The sequence below is a fragment of the Colius striatus genome, chromosome 6 (assembly GCF_028858725.1).
Source record: "Colius striatus isolate bColStr4 chromosome 6, bColStr4.1.hap1, whole genome shotgun sequence".
NCBI lineage: Eukaryota > Metazoa > Chordata > Aves > Coliiformes > Coliidae > Colius > Colius striatus.
This window is the reverse complement of record NC_084764.1, coordinates 43,999,400-44,019,416: the sequence shown is the minus strand read 5'-3', so window position 1 is coordinate 44,019,416 and position 20,017 is coordinate 43,999,400. Positions and strand designations below refer to the sequence as shown.

Sequence of the window (20,017 nt, the reverse complement as noted above, 5' to 3'; positions counted from 1 at the left end):
ACATCTTAGTATAGTTATACTTCTGCTGCATCACTGAACATGGCAACAGCTTTAGCATAAGATACCAGATACATGCCCTGCGCCAACTGCTGTGGTGTAGGAGGACTGTGTACGCCCTAGAGTTTCTGCACGTTGAAGGGAACATGCTGCTTCCACCCTGTTCACTGTGAACTTAAAATGTTGCTTAAAATAACTCCTCATGGTTTAATTTATGCCTGTTTCTTCTAGTGGTCTTCCTTCCTCTTTCAAATTCTGGGACTTCATTTCTCTGCAGGGGTAACAGAATCCGCGGGGTGCCAGGGGAAGAACAACAGTGGGACAGTGTTTAGCAAGAGTTAAGGAAAATCCGTTGGATGCTGATATGTTATACAGATGACTTCTGAATTTCTCTTGTGGCTGGCTCATGGGTTTGGGATTCGTTAGTTCAGGTTGGAAGTAGTGAAAGGTAGTGGGGATCAGTTAGCTCGGGGCTTGTCACATAGGCATGGTTATAGATATATGGTTAAATTGAGACACTTACTCTGTGTTTTTGAAGCTAATTTTACTGTGGGCAGAAGGTGTTTCCATTGATGTCTTCTGGTTTAATAGCAGTGATTTGAGGAGAGTGGATTTTCTGATCGACAGCCAGTCTTCAAACTTAACAGGTTCAGAACCTTCAGCAGCATATGGAGCTCTTGTTTTTCCCAATGTGGGTAAAACAGTCTTATTACTGAAACTTGTGCATGGACTAGATAGTATGGGGTAAATTGCTGGTAACAAGTGAAACAAACCAGAAGCCGTACTTCTGAGCAATGAAGACTGCAGTGTGGTATCACCAGCTGCACAGCCTGCCAACAGCTTTCAGATGGTGCCTGCTGCAGTGTTGTTCTGTGACCTGGCTTCTAATGTGACAGCCTTAAGGCTATGTCTCCTGTGAAGGGCTAAAAGATGAAAGGACGAGAGTCTGCTGTAACGTATCTGTGGTCCCTCACCAGGGAGTAACCTTCTGCACCAAAATCGCTGCATTGCAGCACAGTGCCTGCATCCTCAGCAATTACATCATCTGCCATGCATTGGCTCTGCTAGTGCCTGAACACTCCTCATGCCTTGTGTTTTTGTTTGGGCAGGAGGTTTCTGTTCAGAGACCTAATTTCCAAATCACTTTCAAGGATAAAACTCTGCAAATACAAAGCAACCACTGTAAGAAAACAAGCAGATGTTTAAATTCTCAATGAAGTCTAGTTGTCCCGCTGGCTGTCCCTGCAAATAAATGCACGTCCTGTGTTGAAAAAGAATCCTCTCTCAGAATGTGAGTTGTAGTTTCCTTGTTGTAATGTTATATCGGTTTATTTATAGCAGCCTAAAACAATTAACCCACTCTGAGCCCGAGGGGTGTTGCAAAGCTAAATTTAACCTAATTATAGCAATTAAAGGTTAGAAAATAAGAAGAGGAGATGGCTGAGAGCGGCACGTGCCTTAGAAATAAACCAGTCCTTACATAGCATTTTTGTTTGCAGAGGATGTTGGAGATGAAGGAGAAGAGGAAAAAGAGTTCATTTCCTACACTATCAGCACTGACATTCATTATGGAATAAAATCAAACAGGTGAGTTAGGAAGATAGATCTCAACATTTTTACCCCATGAATGCAACCCCTACACTAGCAGAGTTCCCTACTTTACCTACAAATGTCCCTTCAGTCTTCCTAGGGCTTCATGCAGTGTTCTTACTCATGTGGGGCAATGGCTTTTGAAGGTGGAGACTCTGATAAAACAAGTGTCATGAGGCTGAAAGGAACGGACTTAGGACTTAAACTCTGAGGGTAAAGAAACAGTCATTGATTTGGCATACATGCAAATATAACATACTCAGCTGGGGTGGAATAATCTCGGGTTACATCTGAGTCCTGCAATTTGTCACATATTAGCGCATGTTTTCCTCTGAAGCTTCTCATGAAGTGAGCCTCTGACGTGCCTGGTCAAGCTGATTGATCCCTGAGGTGTGTAGTGGTTTAGGCCCATCTGGGAGCAAAGGATCATGATCAGCCATAAGTACCAAGGGCCTTTGGAACCTCTTAAGGGCAGGGAGGGCTCGCTGACCTCTCACAGTCCCCAGCAAAACAGACAAAGACTACTCAGCTTGGGGAAGAGAAAGAAACGTCACTTAATCCACCACCAGCTAAAACCATAACAAACAGCAATACCCAACCGAAAACAACAGAGCGTAGGGTGAGTGGTGAAAAGTGCAACCAGCTCCTTTAAGGTCCCCTTGCCCCCAGCTCCCTCCTGATCCCCTTATTGTTACATCCTACCCCTCTGAATGGCCCAGTGGGACAGGGAATGGAGGTTTCAGTCAGTCCTTTCCCCATGGCTGCTGCTGCTTGTCTTGCCTCAGGGCAGGCGGGCTCCTTGCAGGCCCTTCCTGCTCCAGCACAGGGTCCCTCACACTGGGCAGCCCTGCACAGGTCCTCTCTGCTTCCTCCTTCTCAGAGTCCAAAGCACTTGTCCCCTCTGACTTGGAGTCTCCAACAATCACCCTCTCTGGCACAGGGTCCCCTTGGGCCTGCTGGCAATCATTAGTCCTGCCCTCCATGAGTTGCAGGGGCACAGCCTGGTTCTCACCACGGGGTACAGGGCAGTTTCTGGTCTGATACTGCTCCTTCTCCCTTCTCTGACTGCAAGGTCCACGTGAGTCTCCATTTTGCCCTACTCTTTCACCTTCTCCCAAGCACTACAGACTTCTGTTCTTAAATAGTGATGGCAGAGGCACCAGATTGGCCCAGCCAGGCCAAAGTGGGTCCAAACCCAGAGCTGGGAGAAGTTTTGGGAACTGCTTACAGAGGCAGCCCTGCAGCCTCCTTCCCCTGTTACCAAGCATAAGCAGCTCCACACAGACCCATCCCAAGGTACAAAGATGTATTTATTGGAAGAATTGTGTTCAGGTCTCAGAAGAAAGATGATCAAGTATGACAGTGCAGATTAGCATTCAACTGCTGTTACCTGAAGTTGTAGTCAGGTTAAAGCTGTTCTGCCATTTAAGTGTTTAGCTGGTAACTCTCTTCTCTGTTCTGCAGCCTGGCTTTCATTAAACGTACACCAGTGATCGATGCTGACAAACCGGTGTCTTCCCAGCTGCGAGTGCTCACTCTCAGCGAAGATTCTCCGTATGAAACCTTACACTCTTTCATTAGCAATGCTGTTGCTCCCTTTTTCAAGTCCTATATCAGAGAATCTGGCAAAGCAGACAGGTAATTCAGTATAAACACTGCTGTTCTCTGCTGATGAGTTAAAGGAGGTGTTTCATAAAAACTAAACTGTTGGGCTGTTGAAAGGTGAAATTGTTCAAGCGTGCAGTTGCGTGTGATGCTGCTTCTGACTGGGAATGTAGTTCAGATGGCTTTAAACGTGTTGTGTGTGGGTTTTGGTTTGGCTTCTCATGTGGAAACATCCGTGCTTTTTCAGGGATGGAGATAAGATGGCTCCTTCAGTTGAGAAAAAGATTGCAGAACTTGAAATGGGCCTCTTGCACCTGCAGCAGAATATTGAGATCCCAGAGATTAGTCTGCCCATCCATGCAACTATTACTAATGTTGCCAAGCAGTGCTACGAACGTGGAGAAAAACCAAAGGTTACAGATTTTGGGGAGAAGGCTGAGGATCCATTGTTCCTCAATCAGCTCCAGTCTGGAGTCAACCGCTGGATTAGAGAGATACAGAAGGTAAAATAACGCAACCACGTACTAGACCGCAGCATGAGAGCTGCTGTGTGGTACTGTGTGTCTTCTTCATGGTGTGATTGGTGAGGTACTGCTCTGTACAGGGTACTCTGAGGATCTGAGACCAGTGTTCTGAGTCACCAGAGACACTAGTCTAAATGAGACAAAGTCTTAATTCTTGACTAGACTTAAGACTAATCTGGAGTCGGGACTAAATTGTTCTGCAAGTAACCTGAGCTTTAGGACCACTGAAATGAAACTTTTGACTGTTGTTGCACTGCAGTGACTCCACTCCTTACAGAATGAACACCAAAACTCTCTGAGCTTGGGTTATTAAAACCTTGTAGATGATGTGATATTTAGCAACAGAGTACGTTTTTGCATTTGAAGCATAGAAATTCATTGCTTTTCTCCCTTCCTTCTCTTTCTGTTCCTTCTAAGGTGACCAAATTAGATCGAGATCCTGCATCAGGCACTGCATTACAGGAGATAAGCTTCTGGTTAAATCTGGAAAGGGCTCTGTATCGCATTCAGGAGAAACGTGAAAGCCCAGAAGTTCTGCTGACTCTGGATATTCTGAAACATGGCAAACGTTTCCATGCAACTGTCAGCTTTGATACAGACACAGGTGAAATGGCTCTTCATCACATTTTCCACAAATGTCTGATGGAACTTAACCTGTTATGAGGCTTTAACACTGAGGTCCAAACAATGCTGTTTAGAGTAACCTTGGTCTGGTTAAAGGGATGGATTTGATTAATGGAGTGCAAAGTTATACTGAGAATGATTTCTGTTACGTTTAGGTCTAAAACAGGCTCTGGAAACGGTGAATGACTATAACCCACTGATGAAAGACTTTCCACTGAACGACTTGCTGTCTGCTACTGAGCTGGACAAAATAAGGCAGGCCCTCGTTGCGATATTTACCCATCTGAGAAAAATCAGGAACACAAAATACCCCATCCAAAGGGCACTGCGCTTGGTGGAGGCTATTTCAAGAGACCTGAGCTCCCAGCTGCTTAAAGTGTTGGGAACCAGAAAACTCATGCACGTTGCCTATGAAGAATTTGAGAAGGTATGTTCATGTTTTCGTGACGCTGACGGCTGTGTTTTTTGCATTGAATGGTGACTTTCAGAAGTATTTCATTCAGGAGTTAAAGTTCCTGTTCTAAAACTCTCTTCAGGTAATGGTGGCGTGCTTTGAAGTGTTCCAGACTTGGGATGACGAGTATGAGAAGCTGCAAGTTCTGCTGAGAGATATTGTGAAAAGAAAAAGGGAGGAGAACCTGAAGATGGTGTGGCGTATCAATCCTGCTCACAGGAAACTCCAGGGTCGTCTGGATCAAATGAGGAAATTCAGACGTCAGCATGAGCAGCTGAGGGCAGTTATTGTGAGAGTCTTGCGACCTCAGGTAATGCTCTTGGTCATTATCAGACACGAGATCTGTGCAGCTCCTTTGAGAGTTCTCGACTTCAGAGGGCATTTGCTGTTGCTTTAAAAAGTTGCCAGCAGAAAGTTAATGTAACGTTCAGGCTTGCTGTTTGCTTCCAAAAGTAGTTTTGAAGCCTTGCTAATATAGAATTGCATAGAATGGTGAGGGTTGGAAGGGACCTTTAGCAATCACCCAGTTCAACCCCTCTGCCAAAACAGGTCCCGCCTGGATCTGTGTGAGCTTTGGTTCTGATGCACATCACACGGAGCGTGACTGTGCTCACGTTGATAGACACAGCAAGTGTGGACACCACATAGAGGAGATGAGTGAATCTGTAAATACATGAGCTTGGCTAAACCTCAATAGAAAATGGGATTATGCTGCACAGTAGGGCAAGTTTGTAAAGTAACTCTTGCCCCATTCCTAGTGGAACATAAATCTGAAACGTGACTGAGAGTCTGTGAAGGATTTGGCGCCGATTTGTAGGGAGGTTTGCAATGCTTGTTACAACAGGCTATTTGTAGGTCCACATTGAAGCCTCCAGCTCACTAAACTGTGATTCTAACGCAGGTAACTGCTGTTGCCCAGCAAAATCAAGGAGAGGTGCCCGAACCGCAGGATATGAAAGTGGCAGAGGTCCTGTTCGATGCTGCAGATGCTAACGCCATTGAAGAAGTCAACCTTGCTTACGAGAACGTTAAGGAAGTAGACGGGTTGGACGTTTCCAAGGAAGGCACAGAAGCCTGGGAGGCGGCAATGAAACGCTACGATGAAAGAATCGATAGAGTCGAAACGCGAATAACGGCCCGTCTGAGAGACCAGCTTGGCACAGCAAAGAATGCCAACGAGATGTTCAGGATCTTCTCGCGCTTCAACGCCCTGTTTGTCAGGCCCCACATCCGCGGCGCCATCCGCGAGTATCAGACGCAGCTGATCCAGCGCGTCAAGGATGACATCGAGTCACTTCACGACAAGTTTAAAGTGCAGTACCCGCAGAGCCAGGCTTGTAAAATGAGTCACGTCCGTGACCTGCCTCCCGTGTCCGGCTCTATCATTTGGGCCAAACAGATCGACAGGCAGCTGACCGCTTACATGAAGCGTGTGGAGGACGTCCTCGGCAAAGGTTGGGAGAACCACGTAGAAGGTCAGAAGCTGAAGCAGGATGGAGATAGCTTCCGCATGAAGCTCAACACTCAGGAGATCTTTGATGACTGGGCGAGAAAAGTTCAGCAGCGCAACCTTGGCGTGTCTGGCCGTATCTTCACCATTGAAAGCACTCGCGTTAGAGGTCGAACTGGAAATGTTCTGAAGCTCAAAGTCAACTTCCTCCCAGAAATAATCACACTTTCAAAAGAAGTCCGGAACCTCAAGTGGCTTGGTTTTCGTGTCCCACTAGCAATTGTCAACAAAGCTCACCAAGCAAACCAGCTCTATCCGTTCGCTATTTCCCTCATCGAAAGCGTCCGGACGTATGAAAGAACGTGTGAGAAAGTAGAAGAGCGTAACACCATCTCCCTTCTGGTTGCTGGCTTGAAGAAAGAGGTGCAGGCTTTGATTGCAGAAGGAATTGCACTTGTGTGGGAGTCATACAAACTCGATCCATACGTCCAGCGCTTAGCTGAGACTGTCTTCAGTTTCCAGGAGAAGGTTTGTGTTACCTTGCAGATCTTAACAGAGTTGATACTTGTGTACCAGTGGTTAACCAAAAGCAGAACTGGATAGCTGATGGCCTGTTCAGTACCAATTTGGTTAAATAACTGATTGGGTTGGCACAAATTGGCCAGCTGAATGGATCTTTTGGCACTACTGAAATTGCTAAGACTTGCTGCATCCAAATAAATGGATTAACCATTCCTGCATGATTACTGATGCCTCTGTCTAACTTGTCCAACTGAGCACCCCGTTTCTCCTTAACCGTTTCAGGTGGATGATCTGCTCATTATCGAAGAGAAGATAGACCTGGAAGTGAGATCCTTGGAAACGTGCATGTACGATCACAAGACCTTCTCTGAAATCCTGAACAGGGTCCAGAAAGCTGTGGATGACTTAAATCTCCATTCCTATTCAAATTTGCCAATCTGGGTCAATAAGCTGGATATGGAGGTAGGTCAGAGATCAAGTAGTAGCACATATTTAGAGGGAACATGATTAAAGTGGGGATTCGATTCTGCTTTTCCTAGTCACCCAGGGAAAATTCTGCCTCCCTGTTTGCTGAAAATTCCAGTGCGCTTTCAGTAGGCAGGAGATAGAAGAGCTGTTTGGATTTAGCTGTTGACTTTTGTGATCAATTAATTCAAGGGGAGTTTTGTCTTAGAAAAGACAAGTTTGGTACAGCTAGGCTGCCTCGAAGTGTTGCTGTGCCAGTAGCAAGGACTCATTGCCTCCATATTTGGTTCAGCCTCTTACACTTCAGGTGATTGGACACTGGGCCAGCTTCAAAGCAATTAAAATTGTTTAATTTCATTAAAAAGTCATGAGGACAGGAGAAGCTTTTAACTGATACTCAGTGAAAATGTACCACAACCCTTAAACCTCTTTACTGACTTACTGAAGGAGCACTTGCTTCTTGGAGGGGCCATGGTGTGCCTGGTGTCAGAGTATATCAATGTCACAGATCTTTATGCAGCAAATCAGCTTTTTACTCCAATGTGGTTTATCTTCTTTAGATTGAAAGAATCCTGGGTGTTCGTTTGCAAGCTGGGCTGAGAGCCTGGACCCAAGTTCTTCTTGGACAAGCAGATGACAAAGCAGAAGTTGACATGGATACAGACGCTCCTCAAGTGAGCCATAAGCCCGGTGGCGAACCCAAGATCAAGGTGGGTTTTGTTGCAAGAGTTTTTGGATGTTTTTCGCTCCTTACTGTCATTTCTTTAATGCAAGTATTGTATCTGAGGCTTATATGGGAGGTACTTCTTGTGCATGTGGTTTTGGAGGAATACTTGCCTCCTCCCATTCAGGTGCAAGCTGATTTTTCAGGTGGAAATCCAGAGTTCTTGTCTGCATGTAGTAGTATCTGCCAGTAAAACTGAGGATGTTTATTGTTTCTGCAGAACATTGTGCATGAACTAAGAATAACCAACCAGGTGATATACTTGAATCCACCAATTGAAGAGTGTAGATACAAACTTTACCAAGAAATGTTTTCCTGGAAGATGGTCATCCTATCGCTACCAAGAATTCAAAGCCAGAGATACCAGGTAAGTGTATTGAAGCCATATCTAAGTCTGAGCAGTTACTTTTGCCTTGCAATGAATTGTGCACACTGTCTTGGTTTGTTGCTCTAGGACTGAATCTGAGTGCTCTAGAAGTTCATTTCTGTGATGTGTAATTGTGGCTCTTAGGTTGGAGTGCATTATGAGCTGTCTGAGGAGGAGAAATTCTATCGTAATGCGTTGACAAGGATGCCTGATGGCCCTGTGGCTCTGGAGGAGTCATACTCTGCTGTCATGGGAATTGTGACTGAAGTGGAGCAGTATGTCAAGGTAGGAGGTTGACACCACGTAGTGGTACAGCTGAAATGAACATGGACTTTTCTCTCAGTTTTCCTGGGGGTTGGGGAGACACATCTCTTGGAGTATGCTGGAGAAGTTCTGAACATTGTGAAACATCTCAATTAGGTTTGGCTGCAGTACCAGTGTCTGTGGGATATGCAGGCTGAAAACATATACAACCGTCTAGGAGAAGACCTGAACAAGTGGCAAGCCCTTTTAGTTCAGATAAGAAAGGCAAGAGGAACATTTGACAACGCAGAAACCAGAAAGGAGTTTGGACCTGTTGTCATAGACTATGGCAAGGTAAGAAATTATAATTATTGCTTGTGATGAATGCATTACGTTTCAGATTGGGGCTATAGTATAGCAGAAAGTAGCAAGGCTGACAGGTTACTCTTGTGTAACTGCAGGTCCAGTCAAAGGTGAACTTGAAATACGACTCCTGGCACAAGGAAGTGCTCAGCAAATTTGGCCAAATGCTTGGTCAGAATATGACAGAGTTTCATTCCCAAATTTCTAAGGTAAGGTGGATCCACATTCCATTCTTTCACTTTCAGATCAACTGTTGTAGACTTCTAAACCGCTGACTTGTTCCCCAAACAGTCCCGTCAAGAGCTAGAGCAGCATTCAGTGGACACTGCCAGCACGTCAGATGCGGTGACGTTCATCACATACGTGCAGTCCTTGAAACGTAAAATCAAGCAGTTTGAAAAGCAAGTTGAGGTATGTGGTCTTGCAAATGATTCTTGCTCTGGAAACGTCAGGCTTAGCTTTTAACATGCAGCTTTGTGATAGTCAAGTTCTCTTGGGAACAGACTAGAGTTTCATATCCCAAGGGATAGTGAGCTCTGTAGTGAGTGATTGTTAAGTGACGTTGAGTGTTTGGCCACATGGCTTCAGTCAGTTTTATCACCTTCACTTGCAACCGCTGTCTCTTGTAGCTTTATCGCAATGGTCAGCGCTTGCTTGAGAAACAAAGGTTCCAGTTTCCATCCTCTTGGCTGTACATTGACAACATTGAAGGAGAATGGGGTGCCTTTAATGACATCATGCGTAGGAAGGATTCTGCCATTCAGCAACAAGTAGCCAATCTGCAGATGAAGATAGTGCAAGAGGATCGTGCAGTGGAGAGCCGGACAACCGACCTGCTAACAGACTGGGAGAAAACAAAGCCTGTGACAGTAAGCAGTGATGATTAATACTCATTCAGCAAATGAGAACGATTCTCTGCACTCAGTAAGCAACAGGACATTTGGTTTCATGCTTTTTTGTTGGTTTTTGTCTTGGATGGTGGCACATTTCTGAGGATTCTGTAATATCCTGTCAATCTGTTGATTTGGTGGGGCAGAGTGGCAGAGGGAAATTTACCCCCCTGTTAGGTGCAAAAAGCAAGGTGACTTCAGTTCCTGCCAAGCTTTGGCTGAAACAAGGGATCTGTCAGAGGCATACATGCAGGAGAACTCAGAACCAAGCTACTTTTTTGCCTTTTATTTTTCCCCCTAAGGTGATATTTAGTAAAGCCCAAAACTGTGTGTCAAAGTGGGATGAGACATCCTGGGTTAGCACGTAGCCTTGTTGTCAGCAAGCTGGAAATGGGAAAACAATGAGACAAACCAGGGTTTAGTTTTCAGTCTTTGCTTTTAACTTAGCTGTAGGGTTTCTTGATGAACATGCCCTGTGAATGCTTTAGGGGAACCTGCGTCCAGAGGAGGCTCTGCAGGCTCTTACCATCTACGAAGGCAAGTTCGGTAGGCTGAAGGATGATCGCGAGAAGTGTGCGAAGGCCAAGGAAGCTCTGGAACTAACAGATACAGGACTGCTCAGCGGCAGTGAGGAGCGTGTCCAGGTACAACTTGCTCACACAGCATCCCTTTCAGATAAAAACACTGCAGTTCCATCTCTCTCCCTTAAGAGAGTGACTTGTAGCCTGTGACGTACTAGTGTCAAGGCACAATCTCCACACTTGTTCAGTTCTAGCTTTACAAAGCTTTCTGTGGTTTCTTCCACGACTGTCTTATTCTTGTGAAGCTATTAGGTGACCTGAGATGCAAAAAAATCTCATCTGGGTCACTTGCTGTTGCAGTTCTGTTGAACTGGTAAGCTAGCTGAAGGTTTTTGACATATTAAAAGTCTCCTGTTTAACTCTGCCATGCTACTGACTGTAAAGAAATCAGGAATAACTGCTGATGGTTGATATATTCTCTGCTATAGGTGGCCCTTGAAGAGCTGCAGGATCTCAAGGGTGTCTGGTCTGAGCTCTCTAAGGTCTGGGAACAGATTGATCAGATGAAAGAACAACCCTGGGTTTCAGTACAGCCTCGCAAGGTACTTCTCTTCTGTGTCCATAAACAACCACGGGTCTATGCAAACTAGGAATTAGACCTCTCGAAATTGACATGCTCAGTTGTGTTCCAGATCATTTTCAGTGTTTAGGTGCCTTTTTAAGTGTCTTGAGAGCACGCTTCTCATGTTAAGTTAAAAAATACACAGGATTTGTCACAACTTAAGTAATTTTGCAGGGGATTTATGCAGTTGTGGAGACTGGACTGGTTACAGAGAAGCAGCTATGCTGGTTTTACATAGGCTATTTGACTTCATTAGGGAAACTTAATTACATGGTTGGATGAACAGCAGCAGTTCAATGCTCAGGAGATAGGGAGCAGTAGGAACACTAAACTGCTTGTGGCAGTACTATGTCATAAACCTGAATCAGACCAATAAGATTACATTCCCAGTTCTAGAGTAACCACATCTGATGGAGATCCATAGAATACTGACAGACCCCTATGGCCAATAATCTCATTAGCAAGAGGTTTCTGCTATACAGACATCTTCAAACTTGTACAAGAAGTACTTGCACAGAAGTACTGAGTGGCTTTTGTGTTACTGACAGCTTCGACAGAACTTAGATGGGCTGCTGAACCAACTGAAAAACTTCCCTGCCCGCCTGCGACAGTATGCCTCCTATGAGTATGTTCAGAGACTTCTGAAGGGCTACATGAAGGTGGGTTAGACTCATTTCCAAAATGCAGGCATTTTATAGTTCCAGGTTCGAGAATGTAACTTGCTTTGCCTTCTGTAGATAAACATGTTGGTCATCGAACTGAAATCCGAAGCGCTCAAAGACCGTCACTGGAAACAGCTGATGAAGAGGCTCCATGTTAACTGGGTGGTCTCAGAACTGACCCTGGGTCAGATCTGGGATGTGGATTTACAGAGGAATGAAGCAATTGTCAAGGACGTACTGCTCGTGGCTCAGGGAGAGATGGCTTTGGAAGAGTTCTTGAAGCAGGCTAGTATCACCTCTTGTATTTTCTGCCAGGTGGCTGACGCTTGCATAGTTAGCTTGTGTTTCTGAGTTGTTGATACAAGTGCTGAGACTCCATGGAACACTGGTTTGGGGAAGAGCTTAGAGAGCTGTGCATACCTCCTCTGCTGAAGCTTGCTTTGTTTGGGACTGGCAGCCCTTGATAATGACTGCAAAGACTGCCCCTTAAGTTTTACCCAAGTGCATCCTCCTCTCAATATTTTTACAAAAGCCTGAGCATAAACCCAAAATCCTTGGGTAGAAAAGTAAGTCTGATCACTGTTAATACATTTCTGCCTTGTAAACTGTGTTGGAGCAGAAGGGACTGATGTCACACCTTAAACATTCCTTTTTTCTTCAGATAAGAGAAGTGTGGAACACCTACGAACTGGACTTGGTCAATTACCAGAACAAATGTCGTTTGATTCGTGGGTGGGATGACCTTTTCAACAAAGTGAAAGAGCACATTAACAGTGTGTCAGCTATGAAGCTCTCACCATACTACAAGGTAAAGTGGAGAAAAAGGCTGAAGAACCCTCATTTAATTCTCTCTTCCTCTCTTTAGTTTATCTATTTGTCAGCAGTGGCCGTGTTCCCACTCAATGGCATATTCAGGCTTTGTAACTCTCAAACTGATTCCACTGATAACTATTGGCAGTCAAACTCCTGGTGCTGTTCAAATAACTATTAATGTGGCATTTAACCTTTCAGGTGTTTGAGGAAGATGCTCTTAGCTGGGAGGATAAGCTGAACCGCATCATGGCACTCTTTGATGTCTGGATAGATGTCCAAAGGCGATGGGTCTACCTGGAGGGTATCTTTACTGGTAGCGCAGACATCAAGCACTTGCTGCCTGTGGAGACCCAGCGGTTCCAGAGGTAACAGTTGCTTTGTTGTTTTCTTGCCTGCCTCTGGGCACCCTGTGGACAGGCCTGCCACTTACTATTCCAGTGTAGCACTCTTGAGTTGAAAGACTAACCATATTCTTAGGTGATCCAGCTGGATTACAGCTCTGTGGAGGTGTAAGTCCATCACGTAAACAAATATGGCAAGATGTACATGGTGGACCTGCTTTAGCAGCGGGGTTGGACTAGATGATCTCTAAAGGTCCCTTCCAACCCCTACCATTCTGTGATTCTATCCAACAAGCTGATGTACAATTTTTAGAACACAATTGGGATTCAGGTGGTTTTTCTTGCTAATCACAGTCAGCTACCCCCAAGGATTTTACTGGTGGTGTGGCTGCAACCAGCAGGATGATTTCTGTTACCACAGCCTTTAGTCATACCCTTCAAACATCGTTTTCTTCCTCTCTGCTTTAAGTTGTTCTGGTCATCTTGTTCATGGGAATACACAGTTCCAGTGAGATCTAAGAACCAGATTTACATACATCTTCAGGAAATGGAGAAAGGTAGACACAGAGTTGATAGATTGAACATTGCAAAGAAAGTAGATTTTGTTGTTGTGGACTTGAGTAGGTGAAGAGCTATTTGGGGAATTTATCCTTCTGTTCTCTAGGGCAGCTGCAACAATTGATAATATCACAGATTGGTTGGGGTTGGAAGGGACCCCTAGAGATCATCCAGTCCAAGCCCCCTGCCTCCCTGCAGAAGCACGTCCCACCTAGATCAGGTCACACAGGAAGGTGTCCAGGCAGGTCTTGAAGATCTCCAGAGAAGGAGCCTCCACACCCTCCCTGGGCAGCCTGGGCCAGGGCTCTCTCACCTCAACAGCGAAGAAGTTTTTCCCTATGTTTCCTGGCCTCTCTCCAGCAGTTCCCTGTCTGTCTTGAGCTGGGGGGAGTCCAGAACTGGACACAGGACTCCAGATGAGGCCTCAGCAGGGCAGAGTAGAGGGGGAGCAGAACCTCCCTTGACCTGCTGCCCACACTCTTCTTGACGCCCCCAGGCTGCCATTGGCTTCTTGGCCACGAGGGCACATTGCTGCTCATGGTCAGAGGTCTCTCTCTGCAGAGCTGCTCTCCAGCAGTTTGACCCCCAGCCTGTCCTGGTGCACGGGGTTGTTCCTTCCAAGATGCAGGACTCTGCACTTGCCCTTGTTGAACCTCATGAGGTTCCTCTCTACCCAACTTTTAAGCCAGTCAAGATCCTGCTGAATGGCTCCTGGGGCCGTTCAGCTTTGGCCCCTTCCATCAAGTGGTAAAAAAATGAGCCTTGGCACTTCTGTATTTCCCACCAACAGATGCTGAGGCAACTAGAGAGACAGTGGTCATTTAGAGACAAATAACTGGTGTTGTGACAGCCTGTGGTTACTGAGTTTGCACTAATATGTTGTGTTATTTCACTTGCAGCATCAGCACTGAGTTTTTGGCACTCATGAAGAAGGTGTCCAAGTCTCCCCTTGTGATGGATGTTCTTAACATCCAAGGTGTGCAGAGGTCATTAGAGAGACTGGCAGACTTGCTCGGGAAGATACAGAAGGCACTGGGAGAATACCTGGAAAGGGAGAGATCCTCTTTCCCTCGGTAGGAAGTTGACTTCAGTTGTCTCTTGAAGTAACTTGATGTTTCTGCATCAGGAGTGTACTGTACTGTAAAACTTTTACCTGTAGCTAAATGTTGCATGTATATGAGATGTTCTGACCATTTAAATCTGTGCTGCCTAAATACAGAGTGCAGTTGTAGCTACTTCTCAGCAGGACTAAAACTTCCTGTACTTGCTCAACTTGCTGGTTGTAGTGTTCAGATATTGCTTAAGGAACCATTGCAGATGTTTTCTGTCAACTTACAAATCCTGTTTGGAACTGCTTAATTCTGCCATTGGGTTGAAGGACATGTGTCTGAACTGTCACAATGCAGTATTTAGGTCACTGGCTCTGACTTACCTGTAGTCCTCAATTACTTTGTCACTTATTGTGAGAGATTAAGTGTGAGGGAGGCACTGAAAGGGAGTTCTCCCTCCCCAATAGACTTAATTTAATCCCAAGCTGTACTGTGAGTATTTCAGGGATTGATAAGTTAAGAAAACAATCCACAGTACGGAGCATGTACACACTTTGATATGGTACAGACCACATGAACTGACAGCCTTAGAACTGAAGTATAATTTCTAGCAAACTGATGCTTTGTGCACTCTGGCAGTGTTGGGGAAACGACTGTCAATTACTCCTGTGTATTGGCCATCAGTTGAGCACAAAGAAATGAAAAGTGATGGTTGAAGTTCTGATACAGATCTTGTTTTATGTAATCATCAGGTTTTATTTTGTTGGTGATGAAGACTTGCTTGAAATCATTGGAAACAGCAAAAACGTTGCTAAGCTCCAGAAACACTTCAAGAAGATGTTTGCTGGTGTTTCCAGCATCATCCTCAACGAAGACAATTCTGTGGTTCTTGGAATATCCTCACGTGAAGGAGAGGAGGTATAGCTGCAGGGTTTCTTTTCAGATAACATTCTGAAGATAAGTGAACGTGAGCTGACCTTTAAACCTGATTCTCACAGGTGCTGTTCAAAACACCCGTCTCCATCACAGAGCATCCCAAGATCAATGAGTGGCTCACTCTTGTTGAAAAGGAAATGAGGGTAACCCTTGCTAAATTGCTTGCAGAATCTGTCACTGAAGTGGAAATCTTTGGAAAAGCAACTTCCATTGATCCAGCAGTCTACATCTCTTGGATTGACAAGTACCAGGTATCAATGTGGAACACTTAAACATACTGCAGCTTGGTTAGTTCAGTGAGGAAGACTACCTGATGAGGATTTTTCTTTACACAGGCTCAGCTTGTTGTCCTGTCAGCCCAGATTGCGTGGTCTGAGAATGTGGAGTCAGCCCTCAATGGTGTGGGTGGAGACAACAGTCCTCTCCAGTCTGTGCTGGCCAATGTTGAGGTCACACTCAATGTCCTGGCAGACTCTGTGCTGATGGAGCAGCCACCTCTCCGCAGAAGGAAACTGGAGCACTTGGTAAGTAAAAACCTCCTTTCCTCCTCTGGGTTCACAGGTGAGAATTGTTAAACATTTAATGGAAAGATTGATTGGTCTAAGATTGATTTCCTCAAGGAAAAAGTTTTGTGCAGTTGAAGCAGCTACATCAAGCCCAGATTGTGTAGGTAGAGGTGGCTTTCCACCATGGTCAGCTTAATGTGTGATAGCATGTTATAGACTAGCTCACTTGAATTGATCTTCAAACCATACTTGCCCAATATGGAAGTCAGGATTTTTTCATCCAAATGTAAAATATCTTCTTAAGCTGCTTACTATTGTAACTATCATGTGGTATTGTTTGTAGATAAGGATTGAGGACAGAGGGATGAGTTAAAGTCATCTTTGTTTATATCCATTTGTAAGGGAAATATCTGGTCTAAGAGTACTTCTCTTCATGGTTTCTGGCAAATAAAATGTCTAATTCACTACTGTAATGAATTAACAGACTGGGAACATCCTTAACAAGAGCAGTCAACATAGTTTTAAGGTAGAGCCTGTTGGTAGGTTGTGATTTCCTGGCAATTTACTGTGCTAATCTGAGAAGCTGAAGGATTCTTGGCTTTATTAGCAATGCCTCGTGTTGCTGTGGTCTGAGGAAGTTACTTCATTCTCCAGATCACCGAGTTGGTGCACCAGAGAGATGTTACAAGATCACTCATCAAAAGCAAGATTGACAGCTCCAAATCGTTTGAGTGGCTCAGCCAAATGCGCTTCTACTTTGACCCAAAACAGACAGATGTCTTGCAGCAGCTCTCCATTCAGATGGCAAATGCCAAATTCAACTATGGTTTTGAGTACCTTGGTGTTCAGGATAAGCTGGTACAGACTCCTCTGACTGACCGCTGTTACCTGACAATGACACAAGCTCTGGAGGCAAGGCTTGGAGGATCACCATTTGGTAAGTTTGTCCTGAAGTACAGTAGAGACAAGTGTATGCATTCTTATCCTCTCCAGTAGATAGCTTTAATGCAGAACACCTACAACTAAAACAGCAAAGGACAAAACAGTCTCTACTGTGGGAAGCTGTAACAGTTTAGATTTTACTGACCCCTCCTGTCAGGGACCATCAAAATCAGCATGCTGGCAGATGATACCAATAGGCAGTGGTGCCTCAGATGATAAACACTGAACTGTGTCTGTTCCACTTGGAAAATAGGTCCTGCTGGTACTGGTAAAACAGAATCTGTGAAGGCTCTCGGACACCAGCTTGGCCGCTTCGTGCTGGTTTTCAACTGTGATGAAACATTCGACTTCCAGGTAAGCTGTTCAGTTCAGACCAGGTAGTCTTTGCTAACAAGCAGTAGCAACTTCCTCAGAACTCTGAAGCAGCCAGCAGTGTTTATTATCAAGGAGATTATCTGTAACTCTTAACTTAGCTGCTCTCTGTGGGTCATACAGCTGCTTGTAACAAAAGATGCCTAAAGCAAAAGGGGCAGGGGGAGGTTTTCTGGTTGTTTGTATAGCAGCAAGTGGAGGGAAAAGAAGAGGAATTCTGGGGCAGGGCCTTAAGGTAGGCTTTAGGAAACAAACTATTTCATTTGCATTGATGATACTGGTTTAAGGGAGAACAAATGAGAGTGTGAGACTGCCAGTGTACTGTTAACAAATCACTTTGCAACTGGAGTTTGCCTCAGCTTGTGAAAGGTGTTCAAAACTAAGAAAGTTTACATTTCAAAGTGAATGATATCTTCAAACTGTTAACCAGGTGAAATGCCTCTGTGAACTGTAACACTGCAGATGTCTCAAAATAACAGCCTTGGTTGGTTATATACATGAAAAACAATAGCCCTTGCGTACTGCAGCCATTCAGTTTGTAATCCTGGTATCCTCCTTGCAACAGAGGACTAGAGCTGCACATGCTATTAGTATTACTGGCAAACAAAACATTATGCAGTGGACTTAGATGCACTGGTTTGTGCATTTACTGCAGTACAGTATGCAGCAACTGGAAACTGTGATCATCATCTGTGATTTATGAAGCACTGAAAGTCAGTTATAACCCTTTTGTAACTCTTACAGTACTACAAAGCTGGTAACTTACATACAAATACAGCTCCTTCCTACCTTGGATGCGTTGTATAAAGTGATGTTCTCTGCTCCTTTGCCTGTGCATAGGCAAGAACGACCGTGCAGCTTGAGTGACTTTTCCCCTCTACGTGCAGGCAATGGGACGCATCTTTGTGGGACTTTGTCAAGTGGGTGCGTGGGGCTGCTTTGATGAGTTCAACAGACTGGAGGAGCGGATGCTCTCTGCTGTCTCACAGCAAGTCCAGTGCATCCAGGAAGCCTTGCGAGAGCATTCCAACCCCAACTACGACAAGAGTATGTACCTGTTCATTTCTAATAGCGCTCTACAGCACCTCTCACGTCCTTTATGCTGTTTCTGTGCCCAGTTGCATTCCTCCCAAACAATCCATTAATGGGACGAAGCTGGAACACAAAAATGTTCCATTTAAACATGAGGAAAAACTATTTGACTGTGAGGGTGATGGAACAGTGGCCCAGGCTGCCCAGGGAGAGCGTGGAGGCTCCTTCCTTGGAGTTCTTCAAGACCCGCCTGGACACATTCCTGTGTGACCTGATCTAGGTGGGACCTGCTTCTGCAGGGAGGTTGGACTGGATGAGCTCTAAAGGTCCTTTCCAACCCCACCATTCTGTGATTCCATGATTCTGTGATCCAAGCCACTTTGTATCAAAACTTAAAACCTTGAAGTAACTTGCAGCTGGTAGAAAGATGTATTTGGGCTGCAGTAGTAGAGGGCTTGCTGTCTGTTACTGTAGGAAAACAAAGTGTGACTTCCCAGGGGGACTGGTGACACTCAGATGTGACCAAATGCACTCTCTTTTCAGCTGCAACACCTATTACTTGTGAACTGCTGAACAAACAAGTCAAAGTGAGCCCTGACATGGCCATCTTCATCACCATGAATCCCGGCTACGCGGGCAGATCCAATCTGCCTGACAACTTGAAGAAGCTGTTCCGGAGCTTGGCGATGACAAAACCAGACCGTCAGCTGATTGCCCAGGTCATGCTCTACTCCCAGGGATTCCGTACGGCTGAAGTGCTTGCAAACAAGATCGTGCCCTTCTTCAAGTGAGTAACAAGTTTGGTTCTGATCAGCTGTCGTGTTCTTTGTAGCTCAGCTAAGCATGTTGTGTAGCAGTCATTTCAAGCAAACAATGATGTTTACTCCGTGGTGTGTTGTCCTCTGTTGAGAATCAATATGTTTTGTCTCTCTTGCTGCTTAGGCTTTGCGATGAACAGCTGTCCTCCCAAAGCCACTACGATTTTGGCTTGAGAGCACTGAAGAGTGTGCTGGTTAGTGCAGGTAACGTGAAGAGGGAGAGGATTCAGAAGATAAAGAGGGAGAAAGAAGAGCGTGGTGAAGTTGTTGATGAGGGAGAAATCGCTGAGAACTTGCCAGAACAAGAGGTACTGTGTGTGTGAGCTCCTTACTTCAGTGACGAAGCACAGGTTGCATACCAAACAAAGCAAATAGCCCTGTGGTGTTTACCATTTAATGCTAATTTGTTTGCATTGCATGGCTTAACTTTAGTTACAACAGGTGGCAAACATGTCTTGGGAGTCCCTGAGTCATAGTGAAAGACTTGTTCTCATGAAGTGGTGTCTTTATGATGTTTATTGCATCATTAGTAGGAAAAGCATAGTGAAGAGGCATAAGAAACTACAGTTGTATAAGCTGGAAATCAGTAGGAATTCATTGTGTAGTTTCAAAGCTGAAACTCCATCAAGGGTGGTTTTTACCACCCTACTCTGGTGCTTTAGCAGTGAAGTACTGAGTGAAGTGTTCTCTGTCAAACAGATTTGGTAAAGCAAACTTGAAATGTGTCCCTGCAGATCCTGATCCAAAGTGTATGTGAAACTATGGTGCCAAAGCTGGTTGCAGAAGACATTCCGCTGCTGTTCAGTCTCCTTTCGGATGTGTTCCCTGGAGTGCAGTACCATCGTGGGGAGATGACAGCCTTGCGAGAGGAGCTGAAGAAAGTGTGTCAGGAAATGTACCTCACCTATGGTGATGGGGAAGAAGTTGGTGGCATGTGGGTTGAAAAGGTAAAATACAAATGTGAAAACGTGGAATTGCAGTTTAATGTATGAGACTAAACTTCTTGGTTTGGCTATGAAAGGTGGAA

The 20,017-nt window shown here is 45.0% G+C and overlaps 1 protein-coding gene across 1 annotated transcript in view; it reads left to right on the top strand.

The window, feature by feature from the left end:
• DYNC1H1 (dynein cytoplasmic 1 heavy chain 1) overlaps positions 1-20,017 on the top strand; it is a 45,487-nt gene that overhangs the window by 1,364 nt on the left and 24,106 nt on the right. The window contains exons 2-32 of the mRNA XM_061998557.1: positions 1,497-1,584; positions 3,052-3,225; positions 3,440-3,695; positions 4,134-4,320; positions 4,496-4,767; positions 4,877-5,104; positions 5,696-6,772; positions 7,049-7,228; positions 7,792-7,941; positions 8,176-8,322; positions 8,467-8,607; positions 8,743-8,919; positions 9,027-9,137; positions 9,220-9,339; positions 9,558-9,797; positions 10,307-10,462; positions 10,828-10,941; positions 11,510-11,620; positions 11,699-11,908; positions 12,285-12,431; positions 12,635-12,801; positions 14,235-14,408; positions 15,137-15,302; positions 15,383-15,571; positions 15,656-15,844; positions 16,481-16,763; positions 17,022-17,122; positions 18,028-18,187; positions 18,716-18,959; positions 19,115-19,298; positions 19,725-19,937. Of these exons, the coding sequence (XP_061854541.1) occupies positions 1,497-1,584; positions 3,052-3,225; positions 3,440-3,695; positions 4,134-4,320; positions 4,496-4,767; positions 4,877-5,104; positions 5,696-6,772; positions 7,049-7,228; positions 7,792-7,941; positions 8,176-8,322; positions 8,467-8,607; positions 8,743-8,919; positions 9,027-9,137; positions 9,220-9,339; positions 9,558-9,797; positions 10,307-10,462; positions 10,828-10,941; positions 11,510-11,620; positions 11,699-11,908; positions 12,285-12,431; positions 12,635-12,801; positions 14,235-14,408; positions 15,137-15,302; positions 15,383-15,571; positions 15,656-15,844; positions 16,481-16,763; positions 17,022-17,122; positions 18,028-18,187; positions 18,716-18,959; positions 19,115-19,298; positions 19,725-19,937 (6,356 nt within the window). The remainder of the gene's footprint in view (positions 1-1,496; positions 1,585-3,051; positions 3,226-3,439; positions 3,696-4,133; positions 4,321-4,495; positions 4,768-4,876; positions 5,105-5,695; positions 6,773-7,048; positions 7,229-7,791; positions 7,942-8,175; positions 8,323-8,466; positions 8,608-8,742; positions 8,920-9,026; positions 9,138-9,219; positions 9,340-9,557; positions 9,798-10,306; positions 10,463-10,827; positions 10,942-11,509; positions 11,621-11,698; positions 11,909-12,284; positions 12,432-12,634; positions 12,802-14,234; positions 14,409-15,136; positions 15,303-15,382; positions 15,572-15,655; positions 15,845-16,480; positions 16,764-17,021; positions 17,123-18,027; positions 18,188-18,715; positions 18,960-19,114; positions 19,299-19,724; positions 19,938-20,017) is intronic.